Source organism: Ictalurus punctatus, chromosome 28, assembly GCF_001660625.3.
Source record: "Ictalurus punctatus breed USDA103 chromosome 28, Coco_2.0, whole genome shotgun sequence".
Lineage (NCBI taxonomy): Eukaryota > Metazoa > Chordata > Actinopteri > Siluriformes > Ictaluridae > Ictalurus > Ictalurus punctatus.
This window is the reverse complement of record NC_030443.2, coordinates 3,252,531-3,271,405: the sequence shown is the minus strand read 5'-3', so window position 1 is coordinate 3,271,405 and position 18,875 is coordinate 3,252,531. Positions and strand designations below refer to the sequence as shown.

At 37.3% G+C, this 18,875-nt stretch overlaps 1 protein-coding gene across 1 annotated transcript; it reads left to right on the top strand.

Moving 5' to 3' along the window:
* The first annotated feature begins 7,731 nt into the window (after positions 1-7,731).
* Positions 7,732-18,758, top strand: lhx1b (LIM homeobox 1b). The gene is made up of 5 exons (XM_017459888.3): positions 7,732-8,452; positions 10,517-10,740; positions 11,453-11,727; positions 17,181-17,349; positions 17,634-18,758. Exons 1-5 carry the CDS (start codon positions 8,283-8,285, stop codon positions 17,984-17,986), a joined length of 1,191 nt encoding a protein of 396 aa, XP_017315377.1. The 5' UTR covers positions 7,732-8,282; the 3' UTR covers positions 17,987-18,758.
* The last annotated feature ends 117 nt before the right edge of the window (positions 18,759-18,875 follow it).

The following is an 18,875-nucleotide window of genomic DNA, read 5'->3' as shown; positions in this document are numbered from 1 at the left end:
GGGGAAGGGGACAGGGGGATCTCCCTCTGCGCCATTCTGTCCTTTTACAACCCGGCAAAATAGCCTTTTAATTTCACCCAGCGTCTGGGCCGTCTGCGAAGGCGCATGCATCAATCTCCATCATCAACATGCTCTAGGCACTGGGTCTCGAGGGATCTTTCCTTCTCCCTTTCTCTCTCCTCCATCACTCTCTCTCTCTCTCTCTCTCTCTCTCTCTCTCTCTCTCTTTCCTGCTCTCACGGTTTTCAGCGAACCAGGACTGGCCTGAAGAAAGTGTGTTTATTCTTTACGGCTATTTGCCTCTGTTGTGTTCTCCAGTTTTGTTTCTTTGTTTATTTACTAGCCTCTGCATTAGCTTAGCTGTATACCCTGAGTTTTCATATGTCGGTATTTGTTCTCTGTACTATTTTTGCTTGGTGCGTCGACGATTGCAGACAATACCATACAGCAACACAATACAACAAGACGATACCGCTGCAGACCCGAGCACGGCAGCTTTACATCATCGAGTGAGATAAATCCGTGGGCTATTGGCAGGTCTGAGAGAGAGCATGTCAATACGGATTAAAGTTAAGCTTCCGCTCTTCTCTTGGGTTGCTTCCAGCATGGGCTTTCATGTGAATGGCGCATAAAAACACAGGAAGAAAGGATAGCTGGCAGAAAACTGTGGTAAATACTTACTTCAGAGTTCCTGCCTCGAGATGGTTACAGGCATATATCTGTAATGCTGGAGAGCCAGAGGTGGTAAGTGACTAATACCATTTTTGGGGGATTCACCTAGCAGACAAGTTCATAACAAGATCCCTTTCAGCCTAATGATGACGAGAAGAAGAGGAACATGATGTCTAAACCCGTCAACCAGGATTTTGGAAGCAACACAGGAGAATGAAATGAACTGAAATGTCTGGGAAGACATGAGTTCTAATGAATCCATAATCAAGGAATCAATGGTTCAATCTAATTCCCAAGAGTTCTTCGAGTTGTCCTTCTAGGGGAACACTTATGTGTTCAGTGTCGAACCCTACAACAGAGGGTTTCTCTTTCAAAAAATTTTCCTGAGTGGTGCAACAAAAAAAAGCGTTCACCCTATCTTCAGCCAATTATTGTTGCGGGTCCTCGAGAGCAAAATTGGCCGTGCGCTCTGATTGCGAGGGATGGCATTACTCTCTCCCTGGTCAATCACAACGACACTAAACATTCTTGGCCGTCTGTGAGCTGGTGTATGTGGAAGACAGCCGTTAGTTAGTAGTTGGCTTCAATTGGACTGTAGGAAGGACATGCTAGACTTCACCCTCCTTGGTTGGTAGCTCCAGTTTGACCATTGTATGATTTGATGGGTGTGAATTGGTGTTACAAGTAGAACCACATTAGAAAGCAACAAACTGTTCACCTCCCAAGAAATTCCTGAGGAAACATCTTTCAAAGAGTGTACTGGAAAATAGTCAAAGTGGAAGTGACAAAAATTCACAATGAGCAAGACTCATTCATCTTGAGTAACTCCTGGTCAAGAATATAAAACCTATCCCAGGAACACTTGGGGTGAGGCAGGGACATACTAAAATCCAGTTTAGGTATTAAAAAAAAAAAATAGAACCATTCAGAAAAAGAATTCATTCACTTTGTGTCAGGTTAATCTGGGTCAACTTTAACACCACAATTCTAAAAGTCTGAGCCAGTTATAAAACAAGATGGCGGACTGGAGTTAGTCCATATAGAAAACTCACTTAGTCACTATTTCCTAATGTTGCAAACTAGTTAATACTGGCTGATCAGTTTGTAGAGAGTTTAACTTTCAAAATAGATAGATCTATAGTTAACCAACTGTTGAGGCCGATTTTAAGCTATGTTATGTATGTAAATATTTCATTATTACTCGCCTTGGCTGTAAGTTGCAAACAAACCTAACTTTTTTTTTTAAACCTCGCTGTCTTTCTGGGCTACTCCTTGGGCTGATATGGTTTCAGAACAACTTCGAAAACGATATATGTAAAGGAGAGCGTTTTCTGTGGACGGACATTGTGCTGATAAAACGTTAGCCGCATGAACCGAATGTGGAGAGAAAAGAAACTGGCAGCTTCTCTGATGTCGTCACTGGTGCATTTCTCTTTGTTGCGTTCTGCCTTTACATGTCTTTTCAGCCCACTAACCACCATTCAAATCTCATCTATGTCTCTAGCTGAGCACCTGAGATGACATCCTGGATTCTGACTGGCTAGAAGATTTTCTCCAGCAGTTGTGACAGTAGTGCTGGCTAACAAAGCAATCAGGGTTTATATGAATGAACGCACTTGTTATAATACACATTCTGTAGTAACAACTTACACAGGGACTTGTACAGTGGGCGCACTACACCATCTATGTCTTATAATAAACGGATTAAAAACGTGTCGTTATTTTAATGAAGAAAACGTATAATCGTTGGTACGGTAAAGTTTTCCGTTTAGAAGATGTTTATTTGACATTATGGAAGGAGTCTCCAGTGTTAGCACTTTGTAACGGTCAGTATGTTTTCTGCCATGGGGTAACATGACATTTTAAATATTTTTGCTTAACTTCAAGAGAGGAAAAAAAATGGCGGCTGGTGAGAGAATGACTGTCTACTGCTGCTATAATGTAAGTGACTTTCAATTACTTTCGTTATTTGTCATTTATATATATATATATATATATATATATATATATATATATATATATATATATATATATATATATATAAATGGATAAAATGTATGATGTGTTGTTCTTGACTTACTAAACAACTGAATTATTGGCAAAGTGTTGTGGTAGAAAGTGAATAAAACACTTCAACATTAGGTGGTAACAGTAACCAAATTACACATCAGTCCATATCGCACCAAACCATCATTGATTATTTTTCCTATTAGCATGTGTAGTTATTGTATCCTGAACATATTTGCCTTGAACATTTAAGACCCTATAAAACCCAGGCGCTAAGTGCAAAATGGACTGTAATAGACTCTGACTTACTTCCTGAACTAAATTACAAACCCATATGCGCCGACCCTGCGCTGCACGGATGTATTTATCAAATGTTAATCAATTGTGTTTTCCGCAAATGAGACTGGCCCCACTGGGTTCCCATCTCATCTTGTTAAGACCAATTAGCAGCAATTAAAACGTGCTAATGGGATGAAGTGGGATCCAAAACACAAACAGTGGGAGCTCCCGTTTGATTACTGTGCATCGAATAAACGCAGCGGAGACACAGCACAGTGTAATGCAGTGCTTTGAGCTTCAGCGTGCTTGTAGAAGTTCTTTGACAGACTATTTTATTAGTTTATTTCGTAGTCTGCTCGTGATTTCTATTCGGATGCCGCGATATGTTTTAAAAAAGCGATGAAAAGTAAGGCAAAAATGGCAAAAGTAACACAACAATGCGACTTCCATAACATCATATGTAGTACATATACAAGCCTATATTTTCACAGTAATTTCCTGTCCTTTTATTTATCTGAAATCAAAGTACTACACACCCAGACTAACAATTACTTCATTTACATGAACGAAACATGTAACAGTTTTCATGTTAAAAACAAATTTTAGGACTAATATTAGGTTAGACACTTGCTCCTGGTTAAGGGATTTGTTATGCACAAGTAGTCATATTTTAATTCCTACTACAGTATGGTATATATTCATGGATCATGGTATAAAAAGCGTACATCCTAAGAGTTTTTTTTTTTTTTTGTGGTATAGAATATTTATTTTAAGGGTGCTAGTCATTTTGATTGAAATTTCATTGATATAAATCACATGTAGTTAAAATAGTGTAATAAAATCATGTGACAAAAATGAATCGTTTGTAAAAATCAAATGAAAAAAATGAATCGTATAAAATCACATATGAACAAATGAATCGATTGTAAAATCACATGAAAAAATGAATCGGGTAAAATCACATATGAAAAAAGGAATCAAATGATAAAATGAATCACATGATAAAATGAATCGTTTGTAAAAATCAAATGAAAAAAATGAATCGTGTAAGATCACATGAAAAAATGAATCGTTTGTAAAATCTCATGATAAAATCAGTCATTTGTAAAATCTCATGATTAAATGAATCATTTGTAAAATCTCATGATTAAATGAATCATTTGTAAAATCTCATGATTAAATGAATAATTTGTAAAATCACATGATAAAATGAATCATTTGTAAAATCAGACGATAAAATGAATCATTTGTAAAATCACATGATAAAATGAATAATTTGTAAAATCACATGATTAAATGAATCATTTGTCAAATCTCATGATAAAATGAATCATGTAAAATCACATATGAAATTTTTTTTTGTAAAATCACATGATAAAATTAATTGTGTAAAATCAAATCTGAAAAAAATAATAATTTATAATATCACATAATAAAATGAATCATTTGTCAAATCACATAATAAAAGGAATCGTGTAAAATCACATATGTAATATGAATCATTTTTAAAAACACATTTCAAAATAATTGTGTGTAAAAATCACGAAAAAATAATTGTGTAAAGTCATGTGAAAACAAGCAAATTGTGTACAAATCAAAAGACATTAATACGACATGAAAATGAAGTGACTAAAAATCAACATGTGATTATTCACGTGTGAAATTTGTGACTTTTCTGTAAGGAATTTCTTCTATTATACAAGCTCCTCCGTATGCATGGTCGCATCTCTGAAATTTACTGCAATATAGTGTACTGTTTACATGCACTGGAGATCTTAACCACAGGATTATAAGAGAAAAAAAATAGGAATGGGGTCATGGGTGAATTATTATTTTGCCAATCTGGTCCTCTTTGGTTTTGTATGGGCCATAACAGGGCGAAGGACGGCGTCGGTTTTATAGCCCATAGATCACACCGAGAGCGATATTTATTTCTTTATTGCTTTATTCCTTTCTGCTGAGTGATGGATGGATAGATCACCAACGTCTAGCACGGTTTTATGTTCAGAGTGTACGAAGCGGATGAAATGTATGGCTAATATACATAAGCAGGGCACTGCAGAGCTTCCATACAAGACGGATAGTGGGACTCCATTACGGCTGCGTCTCAAGGCGCATACCTTAGACATTCATACTACAGGAATTATGCCTTTCAATAATGTCCCGTGTTCACGTACTTGAAATAGTAGCCTATAGATTCCCTGCTTTACACGCACCATTGCAGTAGCTGCGTCTCAAATCACACTGACTGGATCTGCACATCACCCCAAGATCAGACACGTGAGATCTGCCTAATCATGTGACTTTGCACGTGATCGATTTTTTTTCCACGTGCTGTTTTTTCCCCCATGCTTCAGTCATTTCACACGTCTCGTGCCGATTACTACGTCGTTAAGTCGTTTCCGTGATATTTTTAACACAGTTTGTTTATTTTCTCGTGATTTTTTTCTTCTTATGTGATCGATTTATTTTCTCACTTTTCACACTATTTATTTATTGATTGATCTGATGATTCTCTACAGTTCATTTAGTTTTCCCATGTTGTTTCTAGCTACATGATCTACTTATGTTCACATGGGACTTTTAGACATAACTCGTTTATTTTCACGTCTGATTTATAGACATCGTTTATTTATTTGTTTTCACGTGTGATTTTTATACAGTTCCCTGTGTTATTTTAAGATCATTTTTTTGCCCGCGTTATTTTTCACACGATTCTTTTATTTTTCACGTGATTTTTTTTACGATTCTTTTTTTTCCACGTGCTATCTTCACACATGTAATTGGATTCCACATATAGTTTTTACACAATTCTTTTATATTCACGTGATTTTTACAAGATCCGTTTATTACAGTGTGTGTGTGTGTGTGTGTGTGTGTGTGTGTGTGTGTGTGTGTGTGTGAGAGAGATAGAGAGAGAGAGAGAGAGAGAGAGAGAGAGAGACTAAACTGAACTTCCAGAACGAGAGATGCAGCTCTAATCCCGTTAAGATCCATCACTCGGCGATATCCCGGGATATCTGCGGTGACCAGGATCCGGTGCCAGCTGCGTGCCTTCTGTTCGCTCCGTTATCTGGCGCTTCCCGGCGCGCGCACGTTTTGCCCCCAGCACGCGATAACGTCTAAACCGGACTCCGTGCTCTGATCATTACCGATTCCCTGCGGAATAATCGCGCAGAGACGCTCAGTGCAGCCGAGCTGGAAACTGTCGCGCTTTGCTTTTCCCACTGTAATTTCGCATATCATTGAACCTGCAGCTGGGTTAAAGCAGCACGACGGCAAATTCGTGCAAAACAAGCCTAAAGGGGGGAGAAGGAAAAAAAATAAACCCACGCCGTGAAGCCGACTCGTATGTGAAAGGGAGCGCGCTCATGATTTAATTCCTGTTTATCATATCCTACTTATTGTGTCCATATCTTCCTATCTTAAGGTTCAAAAAAAAAAAAAAAAAAAAAAGTAAAGCATCATAATAAAGAGTTTTAAATGGATTACAGAGAATTTAAAATCAGTTTGAGGGACAGTTCAATTAAAAAAATAATAATAAAATGTTCTCAAACTGTTAAAAAGGTGATTTTATGCTCATTGTTGATCTAATCAAGCGTCTTTTGTGTTCTATCTGTAGCTATAAATGTATGCGATTGATAGCCTAATCACAGCGCTGTTGAATTCTCGATTCTGATTGGTCAGAAAGTGTCCCGTGAATTTTCTGTTACAGGAGCTCGGACAGTAGTTCCGGCCACGGTTTTAAATGATACGTTTGTGTCAATGCGCTCGTGAATAATCGTAAAAATTCGGTCCAGCTCGTAGTAAAAGTGGGCGGGGTGTGTTTAATTACGATTTTATTCACTTGCAAACCCAAAAGGGAGGGGTTTGGGGGGAGTGATGATGCTTCCACCTCCTAAGTGCACCAGATAGCATCCGGATGGGATGTGGGCCACGGCAGGCAGTGGTGCGGCACCGGTGGCCTTCTTTTGTACCGGACAAAATGGATAAGTGGTGCACGTGTAAAATAGAACGTATGGCTAAAATATTCCAAATCACAAGCGGGCCTTTTTAGGCAAAGATGCGGTGCTCACGGCAATGTGTAATATTGGATGTGACCCTAAAGTGGGCTATGTGGTAAATAGCGATTATGGTCCAAATATCACAAAATAAATGTGGGCCACCTTCGACAAAAATGTTCCACATGCGGCATTACTATGGCTTGCTTGTGGCCCAAATCAGGCAAACAGGAGCGACCGCCCAAGTGCCATCATTCCACATAGGATGTGGGTCGGATGAAAGTGTCAAGTGTGGGCCGGATCTGGGCCACAGCAATTTTGCTATCAGGGGCGTGTAGAATTTAGGGCAATAATCTAATTTAATTTACTGAAAGATTTTTTTTAATCATTCAATCATGTCCTGCCGAAACATATCCAGAAGGTTAGAAGTTGAAGATGGAAGTCTATGTTATATTTATGTACTAGAGTGTCTCTGTGTTGCATAGGTAGTATGAGGATCATTTTTGACTCCAGCCCTTGTCACCTCTCTACACGTCTCCGAACTCTTTGGTTCCGGTCCAAACTTGTCAGCTAGACGACTGCCACCGGTCCCAGTGGTGACTCCGGTCTGATTGGTTCCGGTCCAAGGTGGCGCACTTGTCACCTCGACGGCTTAAATCTGATTGGTCATGGTCCGTCATGACGTCACTCGGCGGCGGTGGGCGGGATTGTAGCGGCTTGTCACCCGGCTTGGCAGGCGCGTGCCAGTGTAGAAACTGGGACGTGCACGGAGGCTCGCGCGCAAAGACGTGTTCACGCGACCAAGCAGCGGGTTGTAATATTGTAGATTTGGACGGACAGGACTTCAGCTCTTGCAGTTTTCGCAGTTCAGGAAAGTGTTCAGGAAAATTCACGCGCCTTCGCATATTATTTTTTTGTTCATTTATTATTATTATTATTATTATTATTATTATTATTATTATTATTATTTTATTATTATTATTATTATTTTTATTATTTGGTGTGAATCCTGTATATACAGGATACAGGTTTTATTGGAGACAAAATGGACGAATAGCAACCAAAAAAAAATAATGCGTACAACTTTAATCCTACATGCAAGGCATGTGTAGACTATTTGGACACTCTCATCTCATCTCGAGATGATTTTGGCTGCGAATTTTGCCAGAAAACGCGATTGGGATGTTAAGTCGGATTTGATGAATAACTCTTCTCACGGACTTTTCATCTACTTGGACTGAAGAACCTTTGCTTCTACACTTCTTTCTTTCTTTCTTTGAGTACGTCAGCTCTCTGCGTGTTTGTGGACTCTCGGGTGTAAACATGCTCCAGTGCGCCGGGTGCGAGCGGCCCATCATGGACAGGTTCCTCCTGAACGTGCTGGACCGCGCGTGGCACGCCAAATGCGTCCAGTGCTGCGACTGCAAGTGCAACTTAACGGAGAAATGCTTCTCCAGAGAGGGCAGGCTTTACTGCAAAACGGACTTTTTTAGGTAAGCACTGAGGGAGAGAAGGCGCAAAATCCCTGAGACAGGACAAATGGACCTTCTTCATCTATATGCAAATATGTGTGTGTGTGTGTGTGTGTGTGTGTGTGTGTGTGTGTGTGTGTGTGTTTTGATCGTTAGGCTGTTATAAAATAAGCACTGTGTTACGGTCACAGCGTCACTCTTGTGCTTGAAAATGTTGTTTAGAGCAGCGCTGTGGAGCATCCATGTTTATATAGCTACAGAACCTTCTTATAGATGTTCCTCTAAAGATTTGTTACTGATGACAAGAACTAACGAACCGTTTCCAACCACAAACGTTTTTATTATTTTATTTAGTTCATAATTACGGAATTAACAAAACAATGGTCTTAGGAAACTATAAATATATATAAACACATCATTTGTTCTGTGGCATCAGTGGAAAGAACCGTTCGGCCACCTTGTGTAGATCATTCAATAATAATAATAATAATAATAATAATAATAATAATAATAATAATAATAGGAAGAAGAAGAAGAAGAATCTACTTATACTGCATTGTCATTTTAGTCTCATTTCATTTTGCTTATATATAAACAGACTTGTTTTGTTTGTTTTGTTTTGGGGTTTTTTTTTGCTGTTGATCTAAAATGATCATTATTATTACAATTACAAAATCGAGGTTTGGACGAAATACTTTTTTGTCTTCGCACAGAACACTTTAATCAATTTTTTGCTGTTGCTTAATAATATATATATATATATATATATATATATATATATATATATATATATATTATAACGATAATTAAAACGATCATTTAAAAAAAAAAAAAAGAATTACATAACAATAATCATTACATTCTCACCGTAAATGTTTTGGTTGTGTGTTTACAGCAAAAAAAAAAAAAAAAGATTAAAGATTTTTGGCTATCATTAAAATGTTCTTTAGAGCAACAGATCTAGTTCTTGCAGATAACCTTTACATTAAAACAAATGGAATACAGATCAATATAATTGTCATTTTGTTATCTATTATCATCCCATTCCTATTTTGTTCCCTTATTTTTTTTTCTTCCATGCTACAGCAACAACAACAACAACAACAACAACAACAAACAACAACAAATCCACAAATAAATACAAGAAATTGGCATTTCAAGGTTTCCCCCTTATTTTTCCCTTAGTATTTAATATTTTTCATTGTAGCACACTTAACGGCTTGTTTTTAGGCACTCTCGGGCTAAATTTGGGGTGTAGGGGGGTTCTAGGTGGGTGAAGGGGGGGGCGGTGTGGGCTCCTCGAAACCTCCTAAACTCAATGCAAATATATATTTTTCCCCCTCTCTCCATCACCAGCGTGCATGAAGCTGATATTTTCTTAAACACACTCATCCGTGTGTGTTCCGAGGCTGTGCGCTTTGTTTACACGGTGCGCCAAAGCGCGGAGGAGAAAACGCGATAAGAGGATTAGAGCAATAACAAAGCGGCTCGCGGCTGAAAAAGAAAAAGAAAATAAAAACGTCGCGTTTTGTTAAACGTTTTAAGAAAAAAAAGGAAGGGGGGCGGGGGGGGGGGGGGGGGGGGCATTTAGGTAAAAGTGATAGGACATGGCACGCGCTCCCGGGTGCATTTCATGGGATTTTCGCTTAAGTAAATCCATCACAACAATCCAGAATTATCCCGAATAATATAATGCGGATCTTATTATTTCAAACTGTCCGCGAATGATTTTATTAAAAAAAAAAAAAAAAAAAAACTGCGCGTGAAATCCATGCGTTCCGCATTGCAGATTTTTCACAGTCGGTAGGATTTAAAAAGAATAAACATGTACACCACAAATATCGGCGCGTGGTATTAGATGCACGTGCAGTCGAGACGTGCATATTAATAGTCAATTATGACTTGATCTTTGAAGTACAAAAAAAAATCATTGGATTAGGATTTTTTTTTTTTGGTGCTCAGACATGCACAAAAGCGCTTTGTATCCTATATGAGCCTCAATAATACCAACGCATTGTTTCTTAAATTTTTTATCCACTGCAAGTCTTCAATGCAACGTGCACTGACTGCGTTCTTTCTGTGCAGACGGTACGGCACAAAGTGCGGAGGCTGCTCTCAGGTCATCTCCCCTACTGACCTCGTCCGGAAGGCCAGAGGCAAAGTGTTTCACCTCAACTGCTTCACGTGCATCATATGCAACAAGCAGCTGTCCACCGGTGAAGAGCTCTACATCCTGGACGAGTCGAAATTCGTTTGCAAAGAGGATTACCTGAGCAACAGCACCGGCAAGGACGCCAACCTGCTCTCCAGTACGCGCGCATTTGTCTTGTGAACTATTCTAGAGTATTCCCTAAACACACCGTGCAGCAAGCTTGGGAAAACGTCCCCTTATTTTATTAGCCATGAATGGAATCATTTAACTTAGCAAGACCAATGTTGTTGTTGTTAGTGGAACGTGAATAAACGGAGAGATTAATATTTCTACCATGCACTGTACTGTGCACGTGCTACTTTGTAACAAAGCAGTCACGTGAAGGCCTACATGCGACACATATAGCCTTATTAACCTGTTCATGCCAATGTTTGTGGAATAGTATTGCATTTTTTTTTTATTAAGTTATTAGTTAACTGTTAGTATTTATAGTCTACTCGGGCAGATTTAGGCCACATAAGCAGTAAGTAGTTTTGTTGTTGTTGTTATTATTGTTGTTGTTGTTTCTTTTCTAAACTGACATTTTAATAAATTTCAGTTTAAACATGTAAATGCAGTGATATTCTGTCAACAATGGCATGTAAACAGACTGTTTGTAGGCATCTGTTTATGATTTTAGTGTGTGTGTGTGTCTGTATATATATATATATATATATATATATATATATAGAGAGAGAGAGAGAGAGAGAGAGAGAGAGAGAGAGAGACAGTAATGTGATGTTTATATATACATATACATACACATATACATATTATTATTATTATTATTATTATTATTATTATTATTATTATTATTATTATTCTGTCAGTAACGACGTGCAGTGAGCCGAGCCTGTCTCCGGACTCTCAGGACCCACAGGATGATGGGAAAGACTCGGAAGCGGGTCACCTCTCGGATAAAGACACGTGCAGTAACGAGAACGACGAGCAGAGCGCGGGGGCGAAGCGACGCGGCCCGCGCACCACCATCAAAGCCAAACAGCTCGAGACGCTCAAAGCGGCGTTCGCGGCCACGCCCAAACCCACAAGACACATCCGGGAACAGCTCGCGCAGGAGACCGGCCTCAACATGCGGGTCATTCAGGTAAGACCGAGCCGTGGGGAGACATGTGCACAAATCAGGGCAAGTTCTCTGACAACACCAACGTAACGCAGTGGTGGGGAAAAGGTTATCAACAACAATAAACACCACAAAAACCCACTTAAATATTTATCTGTTTACAAAAAAGAACCTAAAAGAATCAAACAGCCGAAAAAAAGCTACAACTGGCCATCAACTTTGTTGTGGTTTTTAAAATGTCGCGTTTTTATATGTATGCATCAAGTGTTTTTCTGGGATTGATGTTTACTAACAACTTAAAACAAACAGAAGGGGTAGATAAAAAGGGTTTTGGGGGGAAGAAAAGAATTGTTCTTATTTTTACAAAAAACATTAATAAAAAAAATAGAAAAATAAAACAGTTGATCAAACTGGCTACGTGATTTGGTGTTAATGTGTTCCTTTTTAAAATATAGCAATAATTAAATAATTATCATTATATATATATATATATATATATATATATATATATATATATATATATATATATATATATATATATATATATATATATAATAGCCTATATATTTTTGTTTTTGTGATTGAAGTTTGGTGAACACCAAACACCAACAAAACAGGAATAGTAAAAAAGATTTTTAAAAAAATAAATAAATTAAAAAAAATTAAAGTCAGTTTAAAAAAAATCATTACCAAAAAGGAACATGAAGGAGGGAAAAAAGAAGAAGAAAAGAACAAAGAACAAATCAAACAGCTGCTAAAATAGAAATGCAACCATCAGCTGTCTGGTTCTTGTTTTAAAAATTTGGGTAAAAATAATTCTCAGTTTAGAACAAACACCAAACATAAACATACTAGCAAAACAGGAGTGATAGACAAAAGGTTTAAAAAAAAAAAAAAAAGCAACCACAACAATAATAATAACAACAACAATCCAATTAATTTTTACTTTTAACATTTACAAAAAGGGAATGTTGACACATGATAAAACTTTGGGGTTTTTTGGCTTCTTCTTTTTTTTTTTTAGAAGATATGTTTGTTTAGAATATATTTGTTTGTTTGTTTGTTTGTTGGGATGGAGTTTGCTAACAGCGTGAATTATACAGTACACCAACAAAACAGGAGTAGTAGAACATTTACAAACGAACACACAATTGGCCGTCAGTTACCATGTTGTGGTTTCAGTATTTGCCTTTAAAAAAAAAAAAAATATATATATATATATATATATATATATATATATATATATATATATATATATATATATATATATATATATATATATATAATTTTTTTAAAGAAGACATTGAGACACAACACACCCCAAAAACCTAAAAACGTTTTTCAGATTTTTAATTTTTATTTTAAAAGGATGAGTCAATGCCATTATGGCGCCAATATTGCTACATCAGTTGCTGTTGTAATTGTTTAATTTGACATGTTTATTTGGTTTTATTTGGCCACGATGAAACAGAAATTGCATAACAAATTGATTCTGACACAAACCTGCTACATTTTTTTTTTTAAACAATTGAGGTGTATGAAAACCTTTGAACAATAAATAAGGAAAATGAAGCAGTTGAACAAAAAAAGAGAGAGAGAGCTACTTTATAGCCTATGACTGTCTGATTGTTTGACACTGGTTGTTGTTTGATTCACGCTAATTCCGTTTCTATGTGTTTTTTTTTTCTAACACAGCATAGTTTTCCATAAACATTCATAAACAAGTCTTGTGACGTGATTTATCGTAATAACCATAACCTATTGATCATCTCACATATCTCTTGGATCTTTACAAGTGAACTATATACTGTGATCTGATTTTTTTAAAATAAAATAATGGATTTGGATATGCTTGGCAATATATTAAAACCAACTGCTGAATCAGTGATTTTCTTCATTGAAGACTGGCCTGAGTATAATTTAGGGACTCGTTAAATGTCTTATCTGCATATTCCCGCCTTATATCATATTAGTATTGAAAAGCTGAGTATCACAGTAATATGTAATAAGCACTAGGCTATATTGAATAGCTCTTATAATATGATTTTTTTTTTTAAAAAAGAGAAAAATTCTATATATTTATTTGTATAATGTTTAACAGATCCAGTATTGATGGAAACTAAGTGAGGAACAGACGATAGACGTGCTCTCAGAAGTGGATTGTGATGTAAATAAGTCACATTGCTCACTAGTTGCTTTTTTTAAAATCCAGATGTGTGCTTTACACAGTATCAGCGCTAATGTCGGACGACCAACAGACGTAATTAACTCGGCTCACAGTCCTAACGTGTGATGGAGCAACGTGAGCGATAAGCAGAAGTGTAGTCCATCACATCCGTCAAAACGGGGAAATGCTTTATATATATTCAAATGATAACAATAGTCTCTATGTCTGATTGGTTTTTGTGCGCAAACTAGGGGGATGTAACTGGCAGGCCGAAGCGAAAAATCTGCTACTGTTTCAATGAATACATATGCGGTCGTGTGAGAAAATAAGTACACCCCGTGGAAATTGTTGGCTTTTTTTTTTTTTTGACATATTTGGACAAGCAAACATTTGATCATCTTTGAAACAGTGTCTATTAATAACGGTGATATACTCGAACAACCCCACAAGGTAAATTCGCTTTTTCAGTTATTTATTCAACAGAAATATCGATAGATGTGATATTCTTCTGTGGAAAAAGTAAGTACATCCTCGGCCTCCCTCAGAAGCTAGTATTGCCCCCTTTAGCATAAATAACTTCTTGTAGGCGTTTTGCATAATTGTCCACCAGGCTTGCTGGAATTTTTGACCACTCTTCCATGCAATATTCTTTCAGTTGCGAGATGTTTGAGGGTTTTCTTGCATGTACTGCCCGGTTCATATCCCCCCACAACATTTCAATGGGATTCAAATCCGGCCTTTGACTAGGCCATTCCATAATCCTCCATTTCTTCTTTTTGAGCCGTTTCTTGATTGATTTGCTCGTATTCTTAGGATCATTATCCTGTTGAAAGAACCACTTTCGGTTCAACTTCAACTTTTGTACATATGGCCTGACTTTATCTTCAAGCACTTTTTGATATGATGCAGAATTCATAGTTAAATCAATGAATGCAAGCTGTCCAGTCCCTGAAGCAGCGAAGCAACCCCAAACCATAACATTTCCACCACCGTGTTTCACAGTTGGTATGAGGTGCTTCTCCTGAAAAGCTGTCTTTGGTCTGCGCCAAACATGTCTGCTGTTACTGTGGCCAAACAACTCTATCTTTGATTCGTCTGTCCAGAGCACGTTATTCCAAAAGGCCTGGTCTTTGCCTATATGCTCATTAACAAACTGTAGTCTTGCAAAGGCTTTTTCCTGGCTCGCCTCCCATACAGGTCAAATTTGTGCAATCTCTTTCTGATTGTAGAAGCATGCACTTTGACACCAACAGTTGCTAGACTTAATAGCAGAAATTTTGGGGGTTCTTGAAGACGTTTTTTTTTTTGGCATCAGACGGCCTACTCTTGGCCTGAATTTGCTGTCACGGCCGGTCCTGGACAAATTGGCAGTCTTGAACACCTGATTCTAATTTTATGGATTTGAAGGTGTGATTAATGTAGGGGTGTACTTCCTTTTTCCATGTGAAAATTGTGAAATTGTGAAAATTACGACAAAATATAAATTTGATGTGTCGTATAATATATATCACCGTAATTAATATATATATACCATAATTAATAGGCACTGTTTCAAAGAGAATCAAATGTTTGCTTGTCCAAATATGTCCAAAAAAGCCAACAATTTCCATGGGGTATACTTATTGTTTTACATGACTGTATAATATGCACAGAGTGATCATGTGATCAGTGTACACTGAGTAATCATAAAATTGTTTCAAAATACCATATGTGTAAAGCAATAATACTAAATGATAAAAAAAAGATGCTGCCATTTACGCTTTTTGTTTTTTTTTAACTTGCAATAAAAGGAAAGGGTATTTGAGTAATTATGTCTTGATGTATTTGACTTTAATACATTAATAAATAAATGAAAAATACATAAATGACAGTATATATACATGCAGTATAAAAGAGAACGAAATTATCTATCTACAGCATGAATAATTACATTTAGTCAAATATAACACAAAATGTATGAGATTACAATTCCAATTACTGCATTTTTCCAGATTATAAATTGCAGAGGTTTTTCAAACATTAGATCCAAACATGTTTTGAGAAAAGTATATGTTTAATTCTTTCTCTTGAATTCTTAATTCTTTCTCTTGTAACATAAAAATGATCAAATAAAGCGCAAATATCTGAAATTACAACGGGTTATCTTACTTTGAATGTTTAAAAAAATGTAAATATACTGTTAGAGAAGCCCTAGTGTATTTTTTTGCTATGTAGGCCTGTTTCAATTGATGACTGCACATACAGCAGGTCCATTATCGCATGTTGTTGCCGTACGGCAACAATGACATATTTCCATCTAACAGAATACTCAAAATATATAAACTTGTTTCAATGACAAAAAATAAATGTTAACTTATCTTAGATAGTGTTTACATTAAGTAGTTTTGCCTAAATATTGCAAAATTTATTACATTTTGAGAGCCTTTACGATGATGACCTTCACTGTGCCATACAATTGCAGAAAAGGAAGTGAAAACAGCACTTCCTGGTCATGTGACGTCATTTATTTTTTTAGGTCAAAGTTAAGGCTCTCTTTTTTTTTTTCCAGTTACATAGGAAAATAGTACTTTTGTGTTATTGCCTATCAAAAAAAATTGGAGATAAATGCATTGTTGCTATATGGAAACACAATGCAGAAAAAAATGATAAAATAAATGAATGAGAATTCATAGTTACTAGGGTTGTAACCATCAGACAAGTTAGATCGATGCATCAATTTAGAGGCAATAATTAAAACAATTAGAAATTGATTGATCTCAATAACAGACAGCCAAGTATTGTGTAAAAAAGATCACGTTTTGAAAATAATGTGTAAATAACTAGCAAAGTGATTTGCTCAAAACTCTGATACTTAAAATAGTCCATCTCTAAGTCATCATTATTCCAGAATTACTTGTAGGCTTATATATACTCCAGATTCTGAATATAGTTGGTCACATATTGACCAGAGCCTACCAAATCAAATTGTATCATATGGTATCATATCAGATTAAGTGGTATCTTCAAGCACCAATGCCTTATGAATTGAAATCATGTGGAAGCCTTAGGTACATAACGTAGTGTACAAAGGTTGAATGAAGGACGCTTAAGGCTTGTCCCTCAGGGAAAAGTCTTCAAGGATATCTGTCATACACGACATACATATAAAAAAGGGTTAACAACAAGTACACTCCTTCTAGGACACTACTAACGCTTAACAATCACAAGAACTATTGAAGAACTCTTTATGGAAGAGTGTACTAGTTTAACCTACTATTTAGAACGGTAGTGCACAGTTTGTATTGTAGCCATCTTTTTTTTTTTTGAGCAGGTATGGTTCCAGAACCGGCGCTCAAAGGAAAGACGTATGAAGCAGCTGAGTGCACTGGGGGCGAGACGTCACGTGCTGTTCCGCAGCGCGAGGAGAATGAGGGCGCTGGGAGAGCGAGTAGAGCCTGCTGAGCTCATGATGCCCAATGGACACTTCTCTTATTACGGAGGTGAGATAACCATCCTTGCAGCAAACAGAAACATACAGAAGTAGTCATTTCTCATAACTGAGCTAAACTAAAATTCGTGGCCCAGCTACATAAAATTTCTCCATCCAGATCCAGACAAGCAACTAACTAACATCGTTATAAACACGACACATTTAAGATTTGAAGTGGTTACGTTTTGTTTTGCACTGGTGCTTTACTTTTACCACTTTTAACTAGAGACATGTACTCCGAACATCCGAATGCTCCGTTCATTTAGGTGAAACCCTGACCTTGCATCCCTCCAGATTATCAAGGCGAATACTACGGACCAGGAGGCAACTACGACTACTTCCCCCACGGTCCTCCATCCTCACAGGCGCAAACTCCCGGCGATCTGGGCTACGTTCCCTCCTCAGGCCCAGCTGGAACTCCACTGGGCACCATGGACCTTCACCATTCTGGGCATCACCCCTCCGGAGAGACCCAGTGTTTTGGCGAGATGGTGCCACAGCATCCAGTCGACTCCCCCAGCCCGGAGCATAGCATCTCGGCGGACATGAGTGGCGCGTTCACTTCGATTGGCTCACTTGGTACTAATGGATACAGCAGTCAGCTCTCTCAGCCTTCCTCAGAAATGAGCGAAGGTACCGTGTGGTAGCTGTGAGCGCTTGGGCCGACAGATGTGGCCAAACGGACTCAGGTTTAATACAGCCTGTAAAAAAAATGGACCTGAAATAGACATGAACATGGACGTTTTGATTGATCTATTATGTTATGTATTTATCTATTTATTTGTCTATTTATTTAATGTATTTATCTATTTATGGACACTGTATGACTTTAATTGGTTTGTTTACATTTCTATTTATTCATTTGGCAGACAATTTTATACAAAGCGCTTTTATTACAAATGAAGCAGAAACCAGTGTCCAGGGTCGGATGAATTTGAACCACTGAACTGCTGAGTACCCGTGGTTGACTGCATAATAATAGTAAATGTCAACAATGGTTCTGTCAATCTTGACAGCGGCACTATTATTTGTCCTGCCAAAAAAAGACTTATTTATTTATTAACGTCCATGAATACATAGGAGCCACGGTATCTACCGCTTTAAACTGTTAATTGCTAATAAATGGTTTATTATTGCCAATAAATCTGCTGAATTAACATATAATAGATGCTGAGAGTTTGCAAAACATGTCTGGACATGTTATTTCTGTTCACTTGGTTCTGTATCGGTTGCTTATGTCGTATTGTATTAGAATCGGAAATCTCTTTTCATTTGAGTTGTCATGTGAACAAAATCCGTGTGTGCAGTTGCTTTTTTCTTCAGAGCGCTACCAAATCTCATGCCTATGAAAAGGAAACTTCAAAACCATTCACGAGCCCTTTATTTGAAATTAAATCTAACTTCAACTCTAAAGACAAAGTCGAGTTTCTTGAGTTCACTTACGAGCTGCGGCGAATAAAGATCGTCTCTTTCCATCAGGGGTTCATATACACCTCTCATGAAAATACCAACTTGGTCTGACCAGTTACATTTTTT

Excerpts from the sequence above, each read along its gene's own strand:
- lhx1b (XM_017459888.3), top strand. The coding sequence starts at position 8,283 with ATGCTCCAGTGCGCCGGGTGCGAGCGGCCCATCATGGACAGGTTCCTC. Across the intron at positions 10,741-11,452 it reads GGACGCCAACCTGCTCTCCA|TAACGACGTGCAGTGAGCCG; the intron begins GTACGCGCGCAT and ends TTATTCTGTCAG. Across the intron at positions 11,728-17,180 it reads TCAACATGCGGGTCATTCAG|GTATGGTTCCAGAACCGGCG; the intron begins GTAAGACCGAGC and ends TTTTTTGAGCAG.